Below are 26,131 nucleotides of genomic sequence, written 5' to 3'. Positions count from 1 at the left end.
CTGGTGAAAGTAGCTGCTTATGATTGTGATTTCTCAAAGTTCTGGGTATGTACGTGACAGTCACTGATTTTACTCTCAGTTCTCAGGGCTGAAGTTTGTCTGATTCCTGTTCCATCCCTGGCAGCCATGACATCATCTCCATGGTATTCTGAAATTATACCCAATGGTCCTGTTTTTTTCCTCTCAGACTTTATTGAAGAAGTCTGTAATTTCTTTCAGGGTTGATGGTACAGAGTGTGTTCTACATGTCTTTTGTGATTTATTCTCAATGAGGTTGAGGTTTTTTTCCCACCTTTGCAATTACACTTTCTATCTCCCAGTACAAGTGTTACCATTAAGCTGTTCTGGATCTGAGGTGAGGTTTGACCTGTTGAGGACTTCTTTTGAAATGCTCGTTCAAACTGTTTTCTACCTTAAAAGTACAGCTGTGATATATTAACTATTTTTTCCATCTTTGTTTTCCATAAGCCAAATTTCTCAAACTTGTTTATTAAAAAAACAAACCCAAAGATGGATGTACTTGCAGGATCATCCCAGCCATGGCATTGCTCGCTTTCAGCTAATGTGGTGAGGTGATCAGCAGAAGTAGTGCTTGTTCTTGGAGGAGTGAGCAGAGGCTGCTCATGGATGTGTGCCTTAATGTGGTCATACTGTCTGCATTCAAAACATATTTGTTCTCTGGTGAATCTCTGCATGCCTGGGAGAGGTGGGAGGAAAAAGTACATAATGAGTAATTGCCCAAGAACTGAAGGATCTTTTTTTGTTTCTCCATCAATTGCATGATTTCATTTTTAGTTCCCAACTACTGCTTTTGTGGGCCTCTATGCTGCAGGAGCTCCGTCAGACCATGGACCCAGTCTTTTGATTTGGTTTGCTCTCCATCCCTCCTGTCTGTGCAGTCTGATTCAGAAAAAATGAGCTCTCCCAATTAACCATAAAAGCATCTGGGAGCATAATGCAGGCTCTGATTTCTGCCCTGGGTTCCAAAGAACAGCACACAATTCTTAGAGCTGTAGTAGCCCAGGTCAAGTTTTCCCTTCCTTTCCCCCTTTTTTCCTGTTCTTTATAGCTCCAAAAAAGAACATCTGTTAAGCCTATAGAGACATTTAGGATAAAAAATGAGGTGTCTATTTGATGGTTATATATGTGGAACTCAAATACATGAATCTTACTTTCACCGCTAAATTTTGTCTTGGATTATGTCTTTAGTCTTCAAATAATATTTCCAAGGTGTAAATCTACACTGATTCCAAGAGGTTCACATCTGCTTTTGTAATTTTATGTCACTTTTAAACATTTATGGTATTTTTTTTTAATATACTTTGTATCACAACAAGAAAAAGAGTGGAGGTGGGCCACTGCACCTCCTTTATCATCACCATGCTTGGCTTCAGTGATTTTTTTGGCTATTCTTTAATGTTAAAAGTGTAGTCTTGTGTGTTTTGAGTAGACAAATGAACTGAGTTAGCTGAATGCTGAGGTGATGGAGTGTTTGACAGACATGTCCTTCTCAAGCAGAGTGGATGGGCAGTGCGGTCCCGATTCCATCAGGGCATACAGGCGGAAAGGTCGCATCGTTTCTATTGGTTCACGGCGTAGCGGCTTCAGGTGCTCACGATCTCCCGAACAAAATCACATTTTCGGGACATAACGGCCAATGAAAGCACCGAGCAAGTGTGTCTGGCGGGGCAGGCGAGTGTAACTGCTTGCACAGCACACACGGGAGGCCGGCCCCGCACTCGGCTGGCCGAGCCGATCCCCCGGCAGCGCCCGGCCCCGCGGCCCCATCCCCGCGGCCCCATCCCCGCGGCCCCGTCCCCGCGGCCCCATCCCCGCGGCCCCATCCCCGCGGCCGCGCCTGTGCAGCGCCGCACCCGCGGCGGCGGGGCCGAGGCGGGGCTTGGCCGCTCGCCCCTCCCCGGCGGCAGCGGCTCCGTGCGCCGGCAGCAGCTCCTGTTGCGCCGCCGGTGCCTTCTCTGCGCCGGCCCGCCCACCGCCGTATAAAGCCCGGCGCGGGGGGAGTGCCCGTGGCTGCTCCCGCCGCGGAGGAGGAGCGGTGTCTGGCCGCCGCGGTCCCCAGGCGCTTTCTCCCCTCTGGTTTTCCACGCCCGCCCCTTTTCCCCGCTGTCGGGGGCCGGTGGCGCGGGCAGGCCGGCGGGTGCGGAGGGCGAAGATGGCGTGGAGCGGCGCCCGGTGGCCGCGGCTGCTGCTGTCGCTGCTGGCCCTGGCGCTGCCGGCGGCGGCGGAGCGGCGCCCCGGCCCCGCAGGTGAGCGCGGTGCGGGCTTTGGGGCGCGGTGCGGGGGTTGGGATGCGGTGGCCGCGCCCGCGGGAGGTGCGTGCGGGCGGCGGGGATGCGCTGCTGGCCGGGCGGCATCGGTCGCTGTGTGCCTGCCGGCTCGGCAACATCCGCCGGGAAGGGAGCGCTGGGACCCGCCGCTTTGCCGGGTTATTTATTTATTTCCCACCGGCCCGTCCCTGCCCCGCACTGTAACGCGGAGCGGCTCGGCGCTGGGGGAAGGGGCCGGGGCAGCGCTCCCCAGGTTGCCGTCGAGACGAACCGCGCAGCTGAAAGTGTCGTAACCCGACCAGGAGTTCATAGATGCCTAATTCCACTTAAGCGAGGGAAAAAAAAAAGAAAAAGGATTCCTTAAGGGGAATTGAGCCTCCTAAACTTTCTTGTTGCCCGCTCTCCCCCCTTTTTCGTCCGTCTCCTCGAGACAAGGTGTTGATGAACACATTTTTCCAGTGCTGGGAAAAGCAATAGCATCAGTCACTGCTTCTCTGAACTTGAGCAACTGCTGATGAGGTTTCGTACTTCGTGCAAAATTCAGCTGGAGACTCCAGTGCCCCTTCCAGCCCCGCAGAGCCTTCCCTGCCTTTCACTCATGTTCTCGAGTGGCTTTTGCTTCAAGGAGCCGGGAGGTGCAAAGAAATTTTATCTTCAGCACGTAAAATAAAGAAATGTGTACAGGAAATTCCCTCAGATACAGGTGTCCAAGCACATGTATGTCCAACAATATGCCAAAACATATTTTTTGCTCTAATACTGTTTAGAGTCTGTACTTCTGATTTTTATTCTAGGCATACAAAGGTATTTCATTCCACTACGTTATTACCACGTGAAATCCAAAATAGTTTCATTTCTTGGCTTGTTTTCTCAAGAGTGTAATCAAGTTATTTTTAATATCTAGCTTAATTCCTTCTGGGGTGAACAAGGAGGCTTCTTTATTTGAGAAGCAAGTTTTGTCAGCAAGTTCTAACTTTGATATGAAAACCACTGATTTAGTTGATAAGTAGTGTAAAAAGTTAATCTAAAAAAAGTTGTGTTGGAGAATACCAGAGTCCTCTCAATGAACATCTAGTTTCCAGTTTTCTTAATACTTTGCTACTTTTGGTCATTCAGAGGATTCCTCTGAAGGCTGTGGTGTGGTTGCTGTGTGTTGGAGGGCGTGAGCGTTACCCCTCAGCCTTTGCTGCCTGTCGGAATGCACCCCCCGGGGACAGGTTTGAGCAAAAAGTTGAGCTCCTCTCCCTGTTTTCAGGGCAGCGAGGTTGTAAGTCAGACTTTGTTGGAAATCAGTTATGGCAAACAGTTATTCTCTCAAACCTATCTATTCAAATAATGGGTTTTTTTAAACTGTGCTCTTGAAGTGTGGGCTGTCAGACTGGTGTAAACTAATAGCTGGCATGGTAAGGATTTTTATTTAATCCTGCTGCTTTTCAAATGTGTGCAAAGCAGAGTCCCTATTCCAGACAGCACTGTATGATTCAGCAACCCAAAAATAGACTGCTCTGTCTATATCAATAATAAAAATGATGCTACACAAATTTCAGTGCAAAAGAACACTGAAAAGTTTATATATAGATGTTAATGCAGAAGGACCTTAATTGTTTTTAATTTAGACATGAGTAGCCTGAGTTGTAGAAATCTCTGCTGAAACCACTCTGAGTAGTTTCTTGACCTCAGACACTGCCTGCTGTGTTACTTGTTTTTATTCCAGTTTTAACCCTTAAATGTTTTCCCCGAGTGTGCGTTGTATTACTTGACGAAGGGCAGACCTTATGGTGCCTCTGTTTCTAGAAATCTGTTCTGTAATTTCTAGTCTCCTGATCCTTTGTGCAATTTGGTGTAAAACAGCAGGTGAAGGCACAATTTACATGTCAGTTTTTAGTGCAGTCTATTAGCGTTGCTTTCTTGAGACAAAAGCTCTAACAAGACTGTCTGGAACCAACTGCCAAGCTGCATCTTTATTTCTCGATAAGACTTTACTCAGAAAGGCTTGGAAAAAGAATTGCAGGAGAGCTGCCTGTTGCTCAGCACTGGTTACAGGGAGCAATCAGTGTGGCTCTGTGGCAAACTGTGTTTGCAGAAATCTCTCTGCGCTGCTTCCCTGGCCGCAGGTTTATGTTTCAGGCAATCACAGAGAAGAGCACTGTTGAGCTCGGGAACACTGGCTTCTGTGTGATGAAGATGCAAAAGTTTCTGTGTTAAAACATCGGTGCTGAAATATTTCCATTGCACCATGCTTGCTGCTTGCAGATTGCTTACTGTGACACACAGAAAGTCAGTGGAAACAACTTTTGTCATTGTATGAGAAGCCAGCACTCTCTTGGCAGCAGATGTAAATGATGTTCTCACCTAGGATGTTTTATCAATCAGCTGTTTGCATGGGAAATGACTTTGCAGCCTTTGAGTCTGTTCCCCAGAGTGGCAGTGGGGACTTGGCCGGAGCCATGCTGAGGCATTTGGGCCCAGCTTGTAATGGTGGCAGTGGGGCGGGGTTTGAGGTGGGCTCCATGGTTTGTTGCTGTCTGTGTGTGCTCCCAAAGTGGGAGGGGTGGCTTGGGGTGCTCCAGCAGTGTGGGTGGCTTCCCAGAGCAGCCGGGCTGGGAGGTGTGGCAGCTCAGCTGTCTGTAGAGCACTCTGAGCCACTGGGCTTTCCTCCACCCCAGTGTCCCTCAAGTGCTGGTCACAAATGCTTCAGGCAGTAATTGCTGGCTGGTCTAGCTCTGCGAGGACTCACTTTGGGATACAGCATGTACTGCTGCAATTTCTGTTAATTTGGGCTGAGACTAAATGGTCTGAGTGACAGCGATCGATAGGCCTTTCCTTCTGGGTCACCTGTGGTGCACAAACAAGAAAATTAAGTCATTCAACCATCCTGACATACTTATTAGAAATACTGACAGACTCGGCATGCTTGGTGGAAGAGAGGCCATAAGGCCAGCACTCTGTGCCTGCCTCTGTCTCTCTGCCCAATTTTCTGTCTCTTGCCTCTTTACCGGCACTACTTCTGTGTCCTCTTGTCACCGCAGTACCTAAAACTGCTACATAAATCTGTGTTGTGGAAAAACCTCTTCTAGATCTCTTGGGAGTTTTGTGTCTTTTTTGTGAGGACTGTATGAAAAAGCTGCCCCTTAGAGGAGAAGGGTAAAAGCAGAGGGTGATGAACCCAGAACTGACCCTGCAGGAGACAGCTCCTGGGGCTGTCTGGGGCACATCATACATATGCCATCAGTGTGCACCACTTACATGGGAATTACCTTCTCACGGAGATATCTTTAGCCTCCAGCTTTGAAATAAATAGTGAATGACAAATGGAACAGTGTGTAGTGGGGGGTGTGGGTGTTTGGAAGTTAGTTAAAAGTAAGCAAACATTGCTGTAGAGGTGCAGAGCAGCAAAGCTGTGCTTTCATCACATATTTTTCCCTTCGAAAATACTCATCCTTGAAGACACCCACGGTCTGCAATCTGTGTTCTCTGAAGCACTTGGGTTAGAGGCCACACAGTGCCAGTCTCTGTGGCAAAATTTAAAAAAAAAAAAAAGTAGATTTGTTTGGTCTGGCTTTTCTTTCTTTTCGTAGGTGGAGGGAATAATTAAGATGTGGAAGTACACCACAGGGTAGGATGTGACATTGCTTCTCTCCGTGATATACAGTAGGGTTACTGCAACTTTGACTGTAAAATGCATTTCTAATTAAAGCAAGGAGAAGTAAAACAGTTGTGACCTTTATCATCAATATTGGATGCTGTAAATTGCACTGAAAAGGCTTAGTGGAATGACCACCGTGTTTATCTGAGCCAGGGGTGGTTTGTGTGAAATGCGTTTCTGTCAAGGATCTAAACTAACATTATTTCTCAGGGTTTTCTTTAGGTTGGTGACATATTCTGGAGAGTCATAATTTGTGTGCAAGTTTTTAGCTTGTTCCCTCACTGCTGCTTACTTAAGCACAAGTGACTTTGTCTTTTCATAAGGAAGTGTTTAGTTTGTCTGTTGAATTAGCACTATCACTGTGTAATCAAAAGCAATGTCTTTCCATTTGTGTAGAGCTGCCAGTCTGGATTACAAATTACTTGACATGCTGCTCAAGTGAACTCCCTTGTCATGGGGAGTAAGTATGGTCACAGAAAGGGTGTTTTCATTTATAATGTTAATTTCTTTTAGTTTTTGAAGGACCAGTTGCAAACAGGTTGAAAAGTGAAGAATATTTTTGATCCCTCTTAATTTAAACAGTAGCAGGGCTCTTCCAGCACAAAGCACAGCTTGACCAAACAGTTTACAGCAGGATTGTGTCTCGTGTGGTGATGTAGCTCTAGGGAATAAATGATGCTTAACTATCAGGGAATACAAGCTTGCAGTCACAGCCTGACACTACAAGTAGCTTTAGGATTTAGAGAACTACTTCTAGATTTTTCCTTAAGGCAAATTTGGTTTTAAAAATGTGGATTATACTGGTGATAAGGAGACTAAATACATAAAGTTGCAGTTTTATCCCATATATCTGTTCTTGTAATGAAAGAGCAAGTACATTTTTAAAGCTGCAGTATTTGTAATTAATGGAAACTAACTGTAAGGAAACAAAGACAAAAAAATGCTAAACAAAAATAGGCTTGTCATTTAAGTGCCACTCCTTTGAGAACGAATTCTGTACCTATGGGTCTGTGTTAGTGTGCTGAATGAGCCCATTCTTGCTGAAATCAGCTGTGCAGAAACTAATCAGTATCTGATGGTGTTGCTCTTTAATTTTTTTTACCTTGTTTTTCAAAAAAAAGTAAAAATAGATGGTTTGGTTTTTTTAGTTCATATGAAACTTTGATATGGTGTCTTTGTAAGCACTTTGCTTAATTCTGTGTTACATCACTGTAAAGCCATTGTACATGTGTTGGATCAGAGCCAGACCCATAACTTTAGTTCCTGAAGTTGCTGGGTGAAATGTATGGTGCTAAAAGCATCTTTAAATATACATCATACATGACATGTCATGGTGTCTTGTGTCACAAGTAGGACAGAAGTTTTTATTTCATGATTTGAAAGACTGAGTTGCACAAGACAGGGCACAAGTGTGGAGTTTAAATTTCTTGTTCACACAGGAGAGGGAACTTTGAAAAATATGGGATTTCTTTTTATTTCTGGAGTAGTGTCACTTGTGTTTGTGTGAAGAATTTTACATGTCCCATATTCGGACATAGGGCCAGATGTGAAACTGTGGGCAGCTTTTTCAAATGAACTGACTGATCTGGGTGGTAGCATCTGCTTACAACATGAACTGCAGTGCAGGCACGAAGGACAGCAAAGGGAAGCTGTGGGTCTTCAGGATGGTCCCACATCCAGCTTCAATTTCTCTTTCTTTTTTTTTTTTATTAAAGGCTAGTCTAAGGAGAAACCACTATTGCAAATCTTAACTGCTGAGTTTCACTGATGGATTGATTAACTGTCAAAAAATTGGCTTTAACCGTGCCTGATTCTGTGTGTGACTGCTTCTGTTTAAACAGCTGGATTTGTTAAACAACAGCCTAAGAAGAAGCATGCTCTTCTCCAGATACATATTTATGAGAGAGACAAGAGAGGGCAAGGCTACAAAAAGGCAGAAGCTGAGTAAACTTCTCACTTAGCCAGCTGATGCTAATTGTGTCCTGCTCTCAGCTGCACAGCTCTGATGACAGTTTATAACAGAGCTGTCCAAGCCATGCGTTCAAACAGGACACGACCTGTGCCATGACTCCATCCTCTCCACTCTCAAGATTCTTGTGGTTTGATTTCTATCTGGGCACCCATAAACAGCTGTAACCTGATCTGTTTCCCATTTGTCAGGAAGTTAGGCAGCTAGGAGTTCCTTCATGCATGGCAATGATGTCATTTACAAACGGTCGATTTAAATTTTTTTCTTAGTTTGGGAACTAAGGAACACTCTTATCTTTGCTTTACCACGGAATAACTGACTCAGTACATAGGGTCTCATCCAAGTCCTCTGAAGCTGATGGAAAAACACTTTACTGCTGCTTGTATTCGGCTTTGTTCAACTATCAAAACAAGGAAATCTTGCATTAGAGTGAGTGCAGGCCTGAGCACTGGCCAGTGCTGCACTCGGGGCTGATGTGCGTGATTGATGAGTGCGCATACAGTTCTTAATGAGCTCTTGTTGACTGTGTATTCAATACTACTAAATTCAAAGAAAGTAAGTTAAGAGCTGAGACATAATCGGCTTTCAAATGCTTCCTGAAATCAGTTGTATATCGGGAGTACCTGCTAATCTTGGAAAGTGTATGTAGGTATGGATAAACATACACAGAAAGAGTTGTGATTTGTGGGTCATGAGTTTTTATTTAACTGGGTTTGAGCTGGCTCTGTTCAACATTTGATCATTTTACTGTAACTGTTTTAGATGCTGTATCAGTGTGACATCAGAAATGATGTGATGAAAGACAGCAGTGAGCAGCAGCTCTGCACACTCGCCATTTGAGTCAGTCTGCATGGAAGAGGAAAATGCCTGTTCACACCACTGCATGCTGTGAATTAAAGCCTGAAGGAATTTCAGTTTGTAGGAAAAAAAGAATTTTAGTGTCCTGTCCAGGGGCTGTGTGTTAGCATGTGCTAATCTAACATAGATTCTATACTGTGAGAAAATTCAGAGCCACTCTTGCTTAATGTATGGCTGTGTTTCTGCTAACTTAGCTTCTTTATTCCTTTAAAACACGTGAGAAGAGGGAGAACCCTGCAACAGGAAGCATGTACAGGCTGAGGAAGTTGGAACAGTACCAGGTTTTTGAAAGTAATTGAAAGTGGGAAATAATACTTTCTGTATTTCTTTCCCTAGAGAGCTCCTGAAAGCTTCCTGCCTTTATTAGGTCTGTTCCCTGGCTTGGGACAGTGCTGGCAGCTTTGATATCTATAGCTATTGCTCTGTAACTTCAGCAAGGTTTACGAATAACGTGGAAGAGCATAGGAAGAATTATCCACAGACAGCCCATGCATGGAGTGATCCTGATAACCGTAAATGCCAGTTGTGGTTGTAAACTGTTTGCAACAGCTTAAAGACAGAAGCATATTTTTTTTCCTGGAGATTGGACCAGTATAAAGATCAGGTGATACTTGTCTGCCTCCATTAGTTCTGCAAAAACGTTATACCATCCCAGAAAGATGTCTACAAATCTGTTAATAGCTGGCCAAGAAGAATCTCTTAAGTTTTTGGAAATTACATAAATAATGTTTGTGTTACTCTCTGTATTTTGCAGTGACATGTATGTATTGAAGTGCAGTGATTAAAGGAAGGTTTGTGATACAGAGGAAGACAGATCAAACTGAGGTCTGTACAGTAAGGTCTGCTTCTTCAAATTCTGGCCCTTGAAGGCCTTGATTCTTAGAAAACCTCTCTCAGTCAAGAATTGTATTGGTATAGAAAATCAGTATGTACTATGTGTTTGGCAGTCCATGACTGCTCTTAATTTGCTATCTGTTAATTCTAATTTCATCTTTTATTTTCACTTGTACCACTTTCTGATCTTTCATGAGTTTTTAAAGCATATTTTTTTCCCATCCAAGGATCATTTTTAGCATCAATCCAACCATGCTATTGAACTGCAGAGAATCCAATCTTGCTATGTGATCATGGCTGTGGTTAGTGGGATTTTGAAACCAGTCTGTGTCTCTGGGAAGCAGTGAAGTGTGGGATGAGTGGAGGCATGCAGCAACGTTCTGTGCAGAGCGGAAGATGACTGTATTGTATAAAGATCAGATAAAAAAAACTTTAGGACTCCCAAGTATGAAGTAGTATTGTTTCATGCCCCAGTCATCTTTCCCCCTCCTGCAGTGTAATGCACATTTATTTCCTGAGAAAAGAAGATGACCGTGTTTGCTATTTCAGCACATTGTTGTGTTTCTAAAGAATCCTAGGGGGAAAATAAACAGCTGTCAGATGGCTCTGCGCTTTCTCTCTTTATGCCAAAAGTTTTATTGGACCAGAAACTCTTCTGGTGGCTTACTACTTTACTTGAGCATACGTACGTCATAAGCTCTCACTGGATGTGTATATGCATACATACATATATAAATGTTTAAAACTTGTGTTTTTCTCATTGTGTACTTGAGGTCTTTGTTTGCTGCTGGATTACATTAACCAAAACATGTCTGTAGGTATAACTTACAATCATGGCTACATTTTAAATGATGGGTTTTTCCCATCTCCAGCTGTTTGACATATTTTCAGAGTATGCAGATTTTCAAATATTTTATTTGACACAGAATCTTAAGTTTAGTCAATAACTCCTATTCATAGTAGAAAATCCAATTTTTTTTTGAGGAGTCTAATATTGCCTTTGTGAGTGATAAGTGGAAGATTGTGTTGTGTTAAAAGATCCGGATTTTGAAAGTGCTCTTTGGTATTTTAGTTGTCTTAATGGTTCTTTGGATTACTGTTTTGAGCAGCTCAGGGTGGAATATAATTTGCAAACAGGAAAGTAGGCTGTTTTATGTAGATACTAGAATATGGATAAAAATGTATTACAAGTACCAAACATCATTTGTTTACCATTATAAGCCACTAGTTTTAAAGACAGAGATAGATTTTAATGTCATAATGTGGTACCACAAAGAGACGTCCTTTGATCTTCCAGCTCACTTCCACTCCAGAGAAGTCTGTAGTACTTGAATCCAAGGACTAAATGTCAGCTTCCGTGTGGCTGTGAGCAGTATCCTCAGTTTTGGCTGCTCTGAAGCTACTATACTAGTGCCCACAACCCCTGGTAGAAATTATGTAGTAATCTCTGTGAGTGTTCATTCAAGATAAACAAGAACCATGTGGGCGTGTGAGGAATGACTGTAGTTCCTTGCATGCTTCTTTGCCAGGATACAGGGAGAAAGGTCACTGCTACTTAAAGCAGTCCTGCCATGGCAATTCCTGGCTGAGACCTTGCCAGGCAATTCACTGAAGACAAAGGCTCTGGTTTATTGATCTTCTTTCTGGAAATAGACATTTATGATGCAGTCAGGTCCCCGAAGGTAGCAGAAAAAAAAAAAAAGAGTAGAAGAGTGAGTTGTTTTGATAAACTTTCGCTGGATTTCCTAATGTGCTGCATGTGTTCCATGTGCGGTGTTGTTGTCTTTCACAACTTGTGTTGTGATATTAGAGGGTTTCTAATTTGCATGTAAAAATGAATTCTGTTTGTCACTGGATATACTTTTCTTGGCTAAATGCATGCCCTCTCAGGCTTGTTTTCAAAACAGAACAGCTGTTTCGTGGGTGTAACTACTGGAAATCTGTCTGGCACAATTTCATCCTAGTAACTGAACGCATACCTGGCATGGAGCTCTTGGGAGATTTTTTTCATGCTTTCCTGTTGAACTTCAGTATAGGGTTTACATTTCCTTTTTACACAAACTGACTTGTGGAAATAAATGCCAAGCTCAGCAATCCCCTCCAGTGACTGCCAAGGTGCCTCTGGCCGGCTGTGTGCAGGGGAGCTGACAGCTGTACCCTCTGTGGCATCTCAGTAGCCTGTGAGTGGGGAGGAGTGGGACCACCTGCTGTGTTCTTGGTCTCATGGAGATTTGCACTTTGAGGATGCTGTTCCTCTTGGAAGACACTCCCAAGATTGTATTTTCCCTGTGTGGGGGGGATAGTCAGGCTTGAACTGTAGAGCTCAAGCCTGTGTGTAAGATCAGACAGCAGAGCTCCTTAGGGCGGACGCCTCAGTGGAGGGTAGGAGCTTGTGGAGTGGATAGTGAAGCCGGAGCAGTGTCCAGCTGCAGCTGGAATTCTTTGTGGGGTTTTTGCTGTGCTCTCACTGAGGAGTACCAGGCCACAGTGGTAGCTTTGGGTCTGAGTAATTGCAGCCATCCTTTCACAGCCGTGCCTGGGTCTTCATTGCACAGCTGGAGACTGGGATACTGCTGGGGGCTCCGGGCACTCACTCAACCTCTCTGTGCAGGGAGGGTTCTGGTGCAGCCCTGAACCTCTGCACCCACAGGACTTGTCCTGTGCTCAAACCTGCTCTGCACAGGAGAGGGGACACTGTGGGTTGCAGCAGCTGAAATAGCTGAGCACATCCTGAAATGGAAATGACACTTGGATAAACTTACTCCCTTGGAAGTGCTGTACTTCACATTGACACTCCTGATCATGAAAGTCACTTTAGCTTCATGTTGCTAAGCACAAATGGGATAAGTGTTCCAAGAGGTTGTTGTACCTAAATGTAGTGGGCAAGGAATAGATTTTTCAAAGTGAATGAAGTTTAAAAGGTTGAAAGGAAATTAGCAGAAGTATTTAGTGGTCGGAAGCCTTTTCTTCTCTCACTTCCCCTGGAAGAAACAAGCATCTCCCATGCTACATTTAGTGGAAGCCTGCCAGTGAAGCTGTGCAAGTTGTCCCATCTAAATATAGGAATTAGATTAATATTTTTTATTAGCTGGAGGAGAATGGTTCTGCTTTCCTTATTTGGTTAATAATACCCTCTATAATGTGCCAAGATAACTATCATTTAAAGCACTTTGCATTGTTTCTCCATATATACTATGTATAGAATAAAAGCGTGTTTCTCTGCTCTTTGGTCAGATACAGCTTACTTAAAAAAAAACAAAAACAAACCACCCCACAAAACAAACAAACTAAAACAACAACAAAAAAAAGAGGCCCCAGCAAAGACTAAGTAATCTATAATGAAACTTTAATTCTAAAGGGACTTCAAATGCTATAATTACTCTTCTGCTGCACTTAAAAATTGTTTAAGTACCAACTGCACTTAAAATTGTCAGTGATGCAACAAAGACATGAAATAAAACCTTTTAAACTTTATCTCTAATTAAAAAAAAAAAACCAAGGGCCATGGGTAAGCATGTTAAAAAGAAAACATTTCCAGTGTAAATAGTACCTTTAAAATAGCTTTCTTTTGTTCTGTGGCTGTTTGCAAACCCGACTCCGGCTGCCTGTTTAGATTGCTTCATTGTCCATTGGTGCAGTACAAGGTCTTTTGCCATTTCATGTCAATATAAACTACATTATTTTTCTGCTCAGCTTTCTTCATTTTGTATAGTTCAGGTTGAAATCCCGTAGGATTTGGCACATTTTTCTCTTTTCTCCCATTCCACAAAAGTCAAGTAACATACCAGACTCCATAGTGAATCTTGAAACACATGAATAATGTGTATTCCATTAAAAGAGTAACAATATCCCATAAGGAACAGTAGATTATCTTTTGCTTGCCAAACTGTACTTGTATGTTACTTTAATACTTTCTTTGACTTAGTAACTGTGGAATGAATCTGATGCAGCCCACATTTTGTCATTTACATCATGTTGTTAAGTACAGATTTTTGAAATCTTGTTGTTAGCATTTCTTAGCAATGTGTAGGTGTGAAATATGCCCACTTCAAACCAAAGTCCATGGTTATAGTCAGTGATCTGGTCACCTAGGAAACTTTTAACAATGGATTTGGTTGGCGTGATGATGCAGTTCTGGTATGATCAGAGTTTTCCAGTTCCCTGTAATTTGAAAATGTAGTGCCTTAACAAAAAAATAGTCATAATTTCCTTTATAGAGGAAAACCCTCCTCTGTCCTCAGTCCTGTTTTAGTCATAGTCTAAGACATAATGTTCTTTATTCATTTTGTGGTGACCTCAGTAGAATTACTTGAAATTGCATGATCTTTAGAATAAACTCTTTGGGAGGTATTGAACCATTATTGCTCTGTTTGTGTCTCTGTGAGTCAGTGTGAATTCATTTCACTGTGAGGTCCTCCTGGCCTTTTGAGAGGTACTTGGGGGATTTTCTTCTGATTCTTCCTTACAAAAGTCTGCTAGCACTTCAGGGGGAAAAAGGTGGAGCAATTAATCTTCCAAATCTGTCTTTCCAAAATTTTGGATGCTAAAGTTGAGTTGATGGAAGCATTTACAGTATTTCCAGTTTCTTCTTTGTTGTGTATTGTATTGCAGGAGTGTCAGTCTGGTTTGGTAGAGCCAGCAGTTAAAGTTGTCTCTAGGACTGTTGAGGAAAAGGATTGTCTGCTGTGCCCGTTCACAGACATGCCTCCCACACACAGCCCAGCCAAAAAAAAAAAAAAAAGAAGAAGCAATAGCAGGATGTGAGAGAAATCCACAAAATTGTGTGTCGTGGGGAGGGCAGGTAGAAGTGTCTGTAGCTGAGGAATTTGGGCAGTGTCAGATAAAATTGTAGGAGCCCTGCTCAAGACACAGATTTTTTGTGGTGTAGGTACTGGGCACAGGATGCTGTCACTGCTTAAAGGTTACATCTGTTCAAGGAGTGGCTAGGGAAGAGCAAGGTCACAAAGCAGATCAGGTGTTCTGGAATTTGCAGAAACACCACCTAAGACAGGAACACCCTTAAATTGAGACCAGTAGAAAAAGCAGAGAAAGTATCCTATGTATTTGTCTCATCCCTGCTCTTCCTCATGTACGCCGGTACAGCTGCTATTGAGGATGGAGTAGCCAGAGCACTGTCTGACCTGGCAGGATGTTCTGGAACTGACCTGTTGGCTGAGTCTAAGCTGTATTTCGGCAGAAACCGTATGGGTGCCACCTGAGACTGGTCTGCAGAGTTTGTCTGCTGTGGCTACTTCCGACAGACTTGAATTTCATTAGAACAAGGGGGTTTATGTTTCTCTACAAACTATGTCTGTACTCTGACAGGTATTTTTGCCTGAGCCAATACACTTGAAGTGTTGGCTGCAGAGCATTGCGTGAGTAACTTGCAAGGTGCATTTCTTCTACAAAGTGGGAACTGGGTCATCACCTTTTGTGTTAACTTTTGCTGGTGTCACATAAAACAAAATGGCAAGTGGTGAGTGGTTTGAATACACTCAGGATGGTGTCTGAGGGCTGCTAAGCCTGTGGTGGTGGACAAAGCTGAATAGTTAATAGGAATGTTTTCCATAGCAGACACTTCTAGCACATGTTACTGGACTGAGGAAGATAAATCCAGAGGATGTTTTTTTGGCAAGTAATGCAGTAGCGGGCACTGTGTCTGGAATACTCATCATAGGTGATTAATTTTATTTTATTATAAGGATTGATCTCATGGGCTCTGTTTAGACGGTAGCTGTTGCTTGAACTTGGGCTGAATTGGGGACATGCAATGTATTCTAGCATCCACACTGGTCTGATTAAACACTTGATTTTAGATAGGGGTAGTATCCTTCTCATAGCTTTCAAAGTATTTAGTTTGATTATGCAGCATATTGCATAGGGTTCTAAATGTTGTTCAGTAGTTTAATTGGGAAGCTATTTAGTGGGAATTCATGACCCCATTTGAACTGTGTTAAAAGTTCTGGAATGTGAAGAGGAAATTGGTTGCATGGCCACTTGCCTGTGTGCAGTTAAGAGGGCAAAATTAGCAGTGCTGTAATGTACATACGCTCCAAATAAAAAACCAACCAAGCAAACTCCTTGCTCTTTCGTCTCTGCCCAAGGACTTAAAAGCACTAAATGCTGTTTGTTGAGGGGCTGGTTTCAATGGTTGGGGATTTTGGACTTATTTTCATGAAGAATATGCACTGTTGGCTTTCAGGGGAGCTACTGGGGTTGGGTAAAGTTCTCTTAGCACCACTCAGTCCTGTGGTAAGAGGTAACAGGATTGTATCAGACTGAAAAGTAGTAAGGTATTTTTGTTTTGAAGACTTCTTCCTGTCCAGTAGTCATACTAGCTTTGTTTTTGTGAACTAGTTGTTTACAGAGTAGTTAGACTTACTTGCTTCCTCTTTCAGAGGATAATTTTAAGTACAGCACCTTGTCCATAGCAGTTGTTGTTTGCTAATGTCTCACACCTATACTGTGACAGTGTGTTTGCCTCCTCTCTTTGAATGAGACACAGAAAGTCATAAAGCCCCCAGTCTAGTGCTGTTCATTGCATTTTTTGATATAAACTGTGCCCTGAAAGCATATTAATACATTTTCCTTCTTTTTCTTCCTCAGATAAACTACTAGTCTTTACTGTAGCAACTAAAGAAACCGATGGCTTTCACCGTTTCATGCAAACTGCAAAGCATTTCAACTACACAGTAAAGGTATTGTGTGTTTTGTACCAAGTATTTGTACTGTCCATGGTGTAAAACAGAACCAGTAAATGGTAGCTGACTTTGCCTTAGCTTTCTTGTGTGCTGGGACAGAGGGAAACACCAGCAGAGCTGCGGTGTGGGTAGGGCACTTGCTGCTCTCCCTGTTGCGTACCTGCTGATTTCCCTCTGAACCACCATGGGAGGGAGGTGCTTTCACTGCCATAGGAGCTATTGTGGTCAGCATTGCATCCTCCTCGCTAACAGGTTCTGTCATATTTTATCACAAAGCCTTGTTTTTCAGTGTGGCCGATTTCATCTGCATGACTACTTCTGGGAGCTCTACTGCACTCCAGAACTTTCTATCCCTTTCCTTAAGGAAGGCTGGAACGCTGCTGCAAGGCAGGAGCGAGGGTCACAGCTGAAAACTTCACTGTGTTTCCCAGGAACCCGTAATTTCTGAGAGGACAATGCATGTTGTCATTCTTGCCAGCCTTTTCTGCCTTGCTTCACGCCTCCATATGACACGTACTTCAGCTGGCCTCTGCATGACCTTGGGAAAAAGGGAGGGCACTAACCTTCTAAACTTTCCCCACAAATTGGTTCTGCCAAGAGAAAATCCAGGAATTCAGATGCTGTTATGAAATTTTTCTGCTTACTTACCACAGTGCCTGCACTATAAATAGGAAATTTTTTGGGTCTTTTGACTTCTACCACTGAATTTGGATGACTGAGAAGACCTTTCCTAATATGATAAAGCTGTACTAAAGCACCTGAGCAGCCTGAGCTCTGGATACAACTTCTAGCTTTGCAGATTTGTCCAAAACATCATGCAATGTAGTTCTTCCAGGCTTTATGCGTTCCAAAAACATTATGTTCAAAACACATAAAAAGCTTATTTTTTTCCTTTCCTTTTTTGACATATAATCTTCTATAGTGCTTGGCTGGGAAGGAGTTTTATGTTTAGCTGAGTTTTAGCAGTGAGCTGTGTACTGGGAAACCTATCCTTTCCATTCTGTACAAAAGGATTGAAGCTTGCAATTTTAATTAGTTACACCTTGATCCACCAAGGTCTTTTGTGCCTCCTGTTCCTAAAGTGATTTTATTGAATTTTAAAGTTCTCATTTAGAATGTTTTTCAAATACGAATTTTGGAACAATCCTTAGCTTTTTTTTTCTATTTTTTTTTCTGAAGGAGACACATTTGAGTAAATGGCAGTAGCAGGCAATTGCTTGATTCTTATTTGGTTAAGAAATGTCTCTCTCATGTTTTTGCAATGATGTCATTGTGATGAATGCTGCTTCAGACATGGAAAACTTACGATGCTGGAAGTGCTGGCTTGCTATGCTTTAATGTGTTGCTTCTGCTTTAGCATCTGTTTTCAATAAGGGTCTGCTTTAAAAAAGCCTCATGGGTTTGGGTACTAGCAAGAAGTGCCTTTTTGTTTTTCCTTTTTCCAGGTTCTTGGAAAAGGTGAAGAGTGGAAAGGTGGTGAGCTGCCCAACTCTATTGGCGGAGGGCAGAAAGTTCGACTGCTGAAAGAAGGCATTGGAAGCTATGCTGATCAAGAGGACTTGGTTGTACTGTTTGTTGAATGGTGAGCAAACCTGGCTTCTTGTCTTTATATTTTAGTTTGGGTAGACATGCAAAAGTAGCTGCTGTGACATGCTGAAAGTTGCATGATGCTTTTGTTCCTTGCTGTTTTATTTGAGAGAGTTTGTGTCTTTTTTTCTTCATTCATAAAAATAGATTGCTTTTGGAGCAATTGTTACTTTTTAACAGATTTACAGCTGTAAGAGTTGTTCATAGTTCTGCTGCCTCGAGGGGGTACAAAAATGTTACTGGGAGCTGACAGGCTTTTAGGCAAGCATTTTTCCTCTCCCCGTTCAGCTGCAGTGAGAGCAGGATGTGGCTGCAGGCTGGGAGTGTGGATGGGAGGGGAAGCAAAAGCAGCTCCAGAAGTAAAGTGGCCAGTAGGAACCAGAGGCATTACCTTGTTCCATGAAGTAACAGTGGTACGGAGGAAGCTGGAAAATGGGTCCCTGAGGAAAGCATTTAACAGGAGAACTTCTTTTACATGTTAGCTGAAACAAGAGGCTTGGTGTCAGATGTAGCCTGGTGCCTATATGATCTGTGTGGTGGAAGGATGCAGAGACAGTACTGGTGCAGGTGCCAGATTATAGCTCATAGCACAGCTATGCTTGAACATCCTCCCTGGAGGCCAGATAGGTTTCTCCCTGTCACAGAAAACATGGAGCTTAAACATGTTCAAATCACACTTTCTCCATTGATTCCCTCTGCTCTTCCTCTTATTTCCCTCCTGTGACAACAGCAGGATCAGAGTAGCTCAGAATCCAGCTTGCAGCAGACACCAGACTCTTCCATGCTAATGTTAACTGGAGCAGGGTCACAGGTCTGAAACAATCCCTCAAGGAAGGCGTGGGACTGAGTCTTGAATCAGGGACAGGAAGCTCCAGTTGCAGACAGGCTGCCTTGTAGAGAGGTAGCTGAGTGTGAGCTTGGAGAGGGTCATGTATGAGTTCACCCATGCTGCTGTTACCCAGTCTTGTTGGAATGTCTGCTCCAGAGTTCTCTTTCAGCTTTTAACCTGCTTTATTTATTTAAAATTTGACAGCTGAAGAAATTTAAAGACACTTTTTCAAGGCAGGAGCTTGGCAGAATTTGCACAGCAGACATCATCACAAGGCAAAGTGGCTGGACAGTGGCATATTATGGAAAATTAATTTGTTGTTTTGCATAAGTTAACACTTCAGAAAAGTTGAAGTAGCTTATTAAACTGGTAGCAAATTCAAATATGTTACTCAATTTTCTGTTCCGATTTTACCTCTTGTGATGAGTAAAAGAAATACCTAGAAAGCAAAAAATCTAAATAATTTTCACTAAATTATAAGCATTATAAGGGATGCTTATTATGCTGAATATTTTCTTTGTCTACTTAGGTCTGTAAAAGTAACATCGTTTAGAGGTACACATTCAGTTTTTGAATTTCTTTTCCTATTGACTTGATCAATTTTGTATTTATTAAGTGGAAAAAGTATCTTTCTAGAAGTAAATACATTCATGTTTGTTCGTAGCGTTGTCCTACTAATCATAAAGAACTGAAACTTTTAAAGGTTTATTTGAAAGATTTTTTTCTGTACTAAAGCTCAGATGAATCAAACATTTCCCAAATGTTTTCTGCCTACATTGAATTTCTTTGTTTCTGGATTTATTATCCTAATTAATAACTATTTTCTTCCTATATGGTAAAATATGCAAATTTATTATCACATTGGTACCAGGGTCTAGCTCAGATTTTCTCTATCATAATTTACTCTCTGGAGGGGCAGGCTGTCTGCTGGCACGGGTGACAGAGTACAGAGGACCATGTGTGTTGAAGTGCAGAAACTATAATCTTTCTTCCCATGAAAAATCCCAGGATTTAAGCCTCCCAAGTTCCTGAGGTCTGAAATTCCAAGTACATATTTATTTAAAGCTGGTGGAACTGATTCCAGATAGGAGAGAAAAAAAGTTTGCTGATTCTAGCATTATATTTTAATTCTAGTGGGCTTTTTCATTTCCAGAAATCCTGGTTTGCAATTTAAGCATTGATCAATGTAGCAGTAAGTTTGGAAAAGACAAATGTCATGAACTTCCTTTCTTCTTAAAGTGTTTTTTATTATATTCATTGTGAAGCATTTGGAATATTAATCTTGGGGGTGGGGAAAGGAAATGTCTGGTTTGCTTACTGTAACTAGGCAAGTTCTAGGGAACTATTTACTTAAACTTCGTTTCTTGGTTTTTTGTTGTTTGTTTTTTGTTTGTTTGGTTTTTTTGAGCAGTTTGTTATATGGCTCAGAATTCTGGAAATAGTTTGAGCCTCTTCTGTGGACAGCTTGTGCCTGTGTGTAGATAGCAAAATGCCTGCAGATGGAACACTATTTAAATTAGGCTTGTTTTTGCTCGAGCTAACTACTGGTTTATTTTGGACCATTTCAGATTGAACTGGCTAATGGCCAGCGTAGACTGGATAAATTGGTTGGTGCTGTGACTGTTCATCCAGAACTTCCACAGCCATCTCTTTGTATCGTGGAAGAATTTTGAAGCTTCTCAGTTTGTTGTTTGTTTTGTTGTATTCTTTTCAACATTTGTCTGAAACGAAGGGATAATTATATTTTCTATGTATCTCAAAATAGTTAAGGTGTGATCCTGGTGGGGATACAGTCTAAGTGACAAAATAGCTGTGTGGCTGACGTTGCTAGTCACTAGTAGGCACTCTCTCACTCGTATTTTGAGCTCTTAACCTGCAGCTCCAAGAGCAGCGAGTTCTCACTGTTAAAGTTGTGGATGCAAAAATTCCATGGTCAGTTCTAGAGCACCTGGGTCTCCATTGCTGTTTTCCTGTGTTGCTGGGAGTGCAGGGTGCATAGCCAGGATGCTTTGCTGCTGTGAAAGAGGGGGAAGGAGGGGTGGATTCCAGTCCCAAGCATTTGCCATCTGGGAGCTTCAGGAAATGGGATTAGGTTGTGGAAAGTTTCTGGGTTTGGTTTTGTTGTGTTTTTTTTCTTGCTTTCTACTTAATTGGAGGGCTTTATGAAGAATAAATAGAAGAGTATCTGAGCTTTTCCTGGTTGCCAAGGAAGCCTGCTTTTTCCTGCATATATTCACACTCTCTTTTCCCTGTCAAATTTTGAAGTCCTATTTGAAGTAAGTCATTGTATCACCTCTAATAACAGTATAAACTGTCAAGGATACTCCTGGGACCTGTTTTGTGATGGTCTTAGTGGTGTAGACCTGAAGTGAATCCTCCCTTACAGCAGGAGGTGAGGTTTGAATAGGCTGAATGCAATCTGACATAGCAGGCAAACAAGGCAAATGATGCATTTACAGGTGTTCAGAAATTTTCTTTTTGCCTGGAGAGAAAAGTGTGAGCCTCATCAAGCAGCTTATGAGGACATTGGCAGCAAGGGATAGAAGGCTGGTGGAGGTCCTGCTCAGGAAGAGGTGTGGTGACAGCATGTCACCTCTTGTCAAAACAGAGGGCCTTGAACATTAATGAAAAATGTGGCTTCATGCTGGATTAATAGTGCTGCATAATATCCATTGCAGTTTAGCAGCTCAGCACTGGGTTTAGGATTATAAACTGTGTTGTGTTAAGTAGCATATCCCTTTCACAAGCAGAGCCTGTGGCTGGCCCAGCATGTTGCTAACTTTGGCTTTCTTTTATAGAATGAGAGTCCTTGGAAGCAATGTTCCAGGGTGTTTGGTTCCTTCCTGTAAGTCATAGCAGCAGCAGCACTAACCTGATCACAGAGGAGAAGCACAGCCTGCCATAAACTATTAAGTTAAAGCCTCAGACAGATCTCTTTTTGTCTGTCTTCAACGTGTCTCCTGTTTCTTGTGTGTTCTACAGGCTCAGTCTGGCATTGAGTCAGGCTACAGAAATTCAGTGGAAAAGGGAGTGTAGTGTATTCCTGTAAGTTTGGGCAGAAATAGGCATTTTTTGTGAAACTGGGGAAGGTCCAAAATGTACAATTTCTTTCATGCGTTCTTCTGCCAAAGTTGCAGAAAAACATAAGTGTTTTCAGAAAACCACGTACTTATATAGACTACATAACATGCTTCCTCTCCAGGGTTCATACTTTGCTTTGTGGTGAAAATCTTTTTTTACATTTGTAAGTCAGCTGTTGTTCAGTTCTCTTAGGCCAATTTCATGAAATCCTCTTTAAAGAAAAGACATCTTGAATAATTTCAGGACTGTAATAAAGGAGTACCATAAGTCAGTAATGCTTGATCTGTTGGCACTGTTGCTGGGTAATACATTGCAATGTTCTGTGTACTGCAGGTGGAGTCCTAGTTACCTGCTGTCCTGGTTAGCCCAGCTGAAAGGCTTTGCAAGAAAAGTCTTGGTTAAGGTTAGACCTTGGTTTTTGGTAGCTATAATGTTATAAGGGCTGGTGATTTTTAATTTCTAAGGTATGTATGTAGAGTAAGAATATTCCTGCATTCAGATGAGGGAACTGAAAAGTTGAGATGCTGCCAGTAAAATATTTTGCTGCTTCAGCCAGAGACTAATCTGTGATGTGATTCCAATCTCACTGTGTCATTCCTCATGCTGTATAAAGAGAACCTTGAAGTGGGAGGCATTGGCACAGGTCATCCAGAGAAGTTGTGGATGCCCAATCCCTGGCAAATTCCAAGTTCCAGGCGAGGTTGGATGGGGTTTTGAGCAGACTGGTTTAGTGTGTGGCATCCCTTCCTATGGTGGGGGGATTGGTTTGTTTGCTTGGTTTGGTTGGTTGTGTTCCCAACCCCCTGTGCCCGCCAGGCATTGGTTTAGATTTGGTTCAGCCACAAGAAACCACCAGGCTTGGGATACTCCATTCTTACAGGACCTTCGCCAAACCCAGGCAGGTTTCGTTCTGGTTTGGCACACTGGTGACCTTCGTCTGTGGGTAACAGCCAAAGATGAGCCCTCCACCTTTAGGCCTTTATTCTCAATAGGAATTGAGACTTAAATCTGATCAAGCTGTAAAGGCAAGTGAAGTTTTTCATAAATAGATATTGTGATGCTTTGAGCCTTTAAAGTCTTCAGCATGTTAAAGAGGTTGTAGGAGAAAGATCTATGTATTGTCAGGATGCAATACACTTTTTAAGGGCAACTAGACTTCATTGAGATCTAAGTACATTCTTGATAAGGCTTTTCAGAAAAGTCAGGGCTGTTCTGTTTTGGAGCAAGATCTGGATTTTCCCAGTGAAAACTAACCCAAGTCATCTCTCAGTCCACTCTTTCATTTGTTAAGGTTTGATTTCTTTTTTAAAATTTTTATTCTTAAAAACATAAAGAGTTTTTTAAAGGGGAAAAAAGTATTTTTTTACTCAAAATACCTGAAACAGGAAAATCAGTTTCAGGTAGACAAAATCTGAAGAAAAAAGAATGTCCAAAATGTGAAAGGTTAAAAAGCAGGAGGGGAAACTACTTTGGATAAATAGTACTGATCGAAGTTTCTCTCCTAGAAGGGTATAGAATTTTTACACGTTGGTTAAATATGATTTAGTTGAGTCATTTTTCAGAATAAAAGGGCTGTTTGATTTTTAAGTTTGGATAGTCCAATGACTTCTTTTGAACACAGAAACATTAAACTTAAGCTAACCGAATAGATGTATTTTCTTTCCTTTTAAGCTATGATGTTATCTTTGCTGGGGGCCCTGAAGAACTGCTAAAGAAATTTCAGGAAACTAATCATAGAGTGGTGTTTGCAGCAGATGGACTAATTTGGCCAGATAAAAGGCTGGCTGACAAGTATCCTGTTGTCCGGAGTGGAAAACGATTCCTGAACTCAGGAGGCAAGTGTGATCCTCAAATACTTGAACATGACCCACCTCTGTTATCTGTTCTGTGTACTTGTTGTGGGTGGAGCTGTTCCTGAACTCCCCAAGTATAAAATAGAGGACATAGAAATGCTGTCATCTTCCTCCCCTCCCCTTCCCTCCCCTCCCCTCCCCTCCCCTCGAATAGCTCCTCTTCTGTGCTGAGGCATAGTTTTCATTCAAATTTGCAGTGTGTGTTTGGCAATAACTTGCAAAAAGCAGATAAACACAGTAAGGGTCTAGCAAGCAACTGTGTGTGGCAGCGAGATGCTGTGCAAGGATGACCCCATTGCTTCAGAAACAATGCAGAGTACAAGCCCAGGCAAAGCAGCACGGGCTATTTATAGGCACAGTTTAGCCTGGTCGCAGAATTCCCTCACTCAGCTGCCTGGTTTCTGGAGGTCTCTGCACGTGGGGTGGATGTGCTGGCAGCTCTGCCTGGCCTCTCAGCATGGCTTACACAGCTCCTTCTAAAAAGAGTGGTAGCTACTCCTGTTAATCTCAATGATGGATTAATTCTGGGATCCTCCTTCAAATGCTAGCTTGCTAATAATTTTGCACTTGATTAATACATGCACTGATACGGATACTGTGCTCTGTAGCAGCTTTTGAGTGTGTCATTTCTGGGGCACCCTTCTTCAATGTGCAGACCTGGGACTGTCCCTGTTTCTTTCCCTCACCTATGTGCCCTATCTTTTTTATTTTGGTGTATATTGGTTTTGAGTTGGACTTTCACTGGATTTCTGGCAATATTAGATTCAGACATCTCTGCCAGTAAGAAGTGATTGATGAAAATGAAACTTTTGCCACAGATGGGCTTCTTGGGAAAAGTGATAATCTGATATCATGCTTTGGTGTTCTCAGGACTATCCTAGACGGATCAGATGTATTTTTTCCATTAAAATACCATTAGTATAAAAATAACCATTAATTATTAACTTTTTGAAACAGACCTGTTACATACCTCAGGAAGAAGGTATGTAACAATGTAAGAAGGTACTGGGCTTTTGAGCCAAGTTTCATAAATTTCATACTTTACTGGCACCACTCAGAATGAAGCCCCTGATTGGTAGATGTTGGCAGGGTAATGTTTTGTATGGAAATAACCTATGTGTGTGTGATGTTGCAGGATTTATTGGTTATGCTCCATACATAAATCGTATTGTGCAGCAATGGAATCTGCAGGATAATGATGATGACCAGCTGTTTTACACCAAAATCTATGTTGACCCATTGGCAAGGGTAGGTAGTAACTCGCTTTCTCATTACTTTCTGATTGAAATAACATGCTGCTCCTCATAAAACACTGGGGGATGAAAAGAAAAGGAATGCTGTCTTTTTATACTGGAGTGCCATGTTGACAGTTGTGTTTGTTCTCCTGAGGTTCCTACTGCTGGAATGATGAACAGGCTCACAAAGGGTCATGACTTGATATATTATTTCAGGCTGTCTTCAGACCCAGGCAGGTTGTGCTTCATTGTTAGAAATAACAGCTCTGAGGTATACGATCAGACACATTCATCTCAATGAGGGTACCATGTACTTGGCAGTTTGATGGCCAGAGAATGTGGCATTTTTCCAGGGTGTCACTGAACTACTTGCTGAATCCAGTGTTTTATATTCTGGCTTGCTGCCATTTCAGATCCTGCCTTCAGCTTTTTGTGCAAATATGTTCAATAAAGCTGCATTGTAAATTTTTGGTGAAGACCTCTCTGTGCTCTCCCTTAACAAAGTCCTCTGCTGAATAACACCATTAGAGCATGACAGATGTCAGAGGCATGTCCCTGATGCTAGAAGAAAGAGGGATAAGGAAAGTTAACAATATATTGGTGCAAAAAAGTCTTTAGAAGCTGATATAGCAGAATTTTGAGAAAGATTTTGGTAATTTGTATGGTTAAGGCAGATGCAAAGTTCTTGAGATATATATGTGTTGTTTCTGGCATAACGTAATGGAAAATCAGGTCTGCTTGGATACAGATTCAGAAATAGAGTAGAATATTTCTGTTGGAAGAGACCTACAGTGATCATCTAGTCCAACTGGCTGACCAGTATGGGACTGACCAAAAGCTGAAGTGTGTTACTAAGGTCATTGCCCAAATGCTTTTTAAGCGCTTGACAGGCTTGGAGGTATTGACAACCTCTCTAGGAACTGATCCAGGGTTTGACCACCCTCTTCATGAAAAAATGTTTCCTAATGTCCAGTCTGAACCTTCCCTGGTGCAGCTTTGAACCATTCCCACCAGGTTAGCAGCTCCCACTCCCCTTCCCCTCCTGAGGAAGCTGCAGGGAGCACAGAGATGGCCCCTCAGCCTGCTCCTCTAAACTAGACAAACCTCAGCTGCTCCTCATAGGAAATTCCTTCCAGCCTTTAGTGTCTGAATTGCTTTTTTGCAAGTTAAGTCAGATGCCAATTGAAAAGACAGGGTGTAGAGATATTAAAGCTGATTTCTGCATCCAAGTCAGGAGTAATATAATTAGT

General features: G+C 42.3%; 1 protein-coding gene across 3 annotated transcripts in view; it reads left to right on the top strand.

Annotated features, from left to right (window-relative positions):
- Window positions 1-1,971: 1,971 nt before the first annotated feature.
- PLOD2 (procollagen-lysine,2-oxoglutarate 5-dioxygenase 2) overlaps window positions 1,972-26,131 on the top strand; it is a 48,826-nt gene continuing 24,666 nt past the window's right edge. The window contains exons 1-5 of one of the 3 annotated variants that reach the window (XM_032119061.1): window positions 1,972-2,267; window positions 16,202-16,293; window positions 17,742-17,878; window positions 23,465-23,628; window positions 24,782-24,894. In XM_032119061.1, the coding sequence (XP_031974952.1) occupies window positions 2,174-2,267; window positions 16,202-16,293; window positions 17,742-17,878; window positions 23,465-23,628; window positions 24,782-24,894 (600 nt within the window). In that variant the 5' untranslated portion in view covers window positions 1,972-2,173. The remainder of the gene's footprint in view (window positions 2,268-16,201; window positions 16,294-17,741; window positions 17,879-23,464; window positions 23,629-24,781; window positions 24,895-26,131) is intronic. The other 2 variants (XM_032119059.1, XM_032119060.1) reach the window with 2 other exon arrangements.

This window comes from Corvus moneduloides, chromosome 10 (assembly GCF_009650955.1).
Source record: "Corvus moneduloides isolate bCorMon1 chromosome 10, bCorMon1.pri, whole genome shotgun sequence".
Lineage (NCBI taxonomy): Eukaryota > Metazoa > Chordata > Aves > Passeriformes > Corvidae > Corvus > Corvus moneduloides.
Note: the sequence above shows the minus strand (reverse complement) of the source record. Positions and strands in the feature narration are given on the sequence as shown.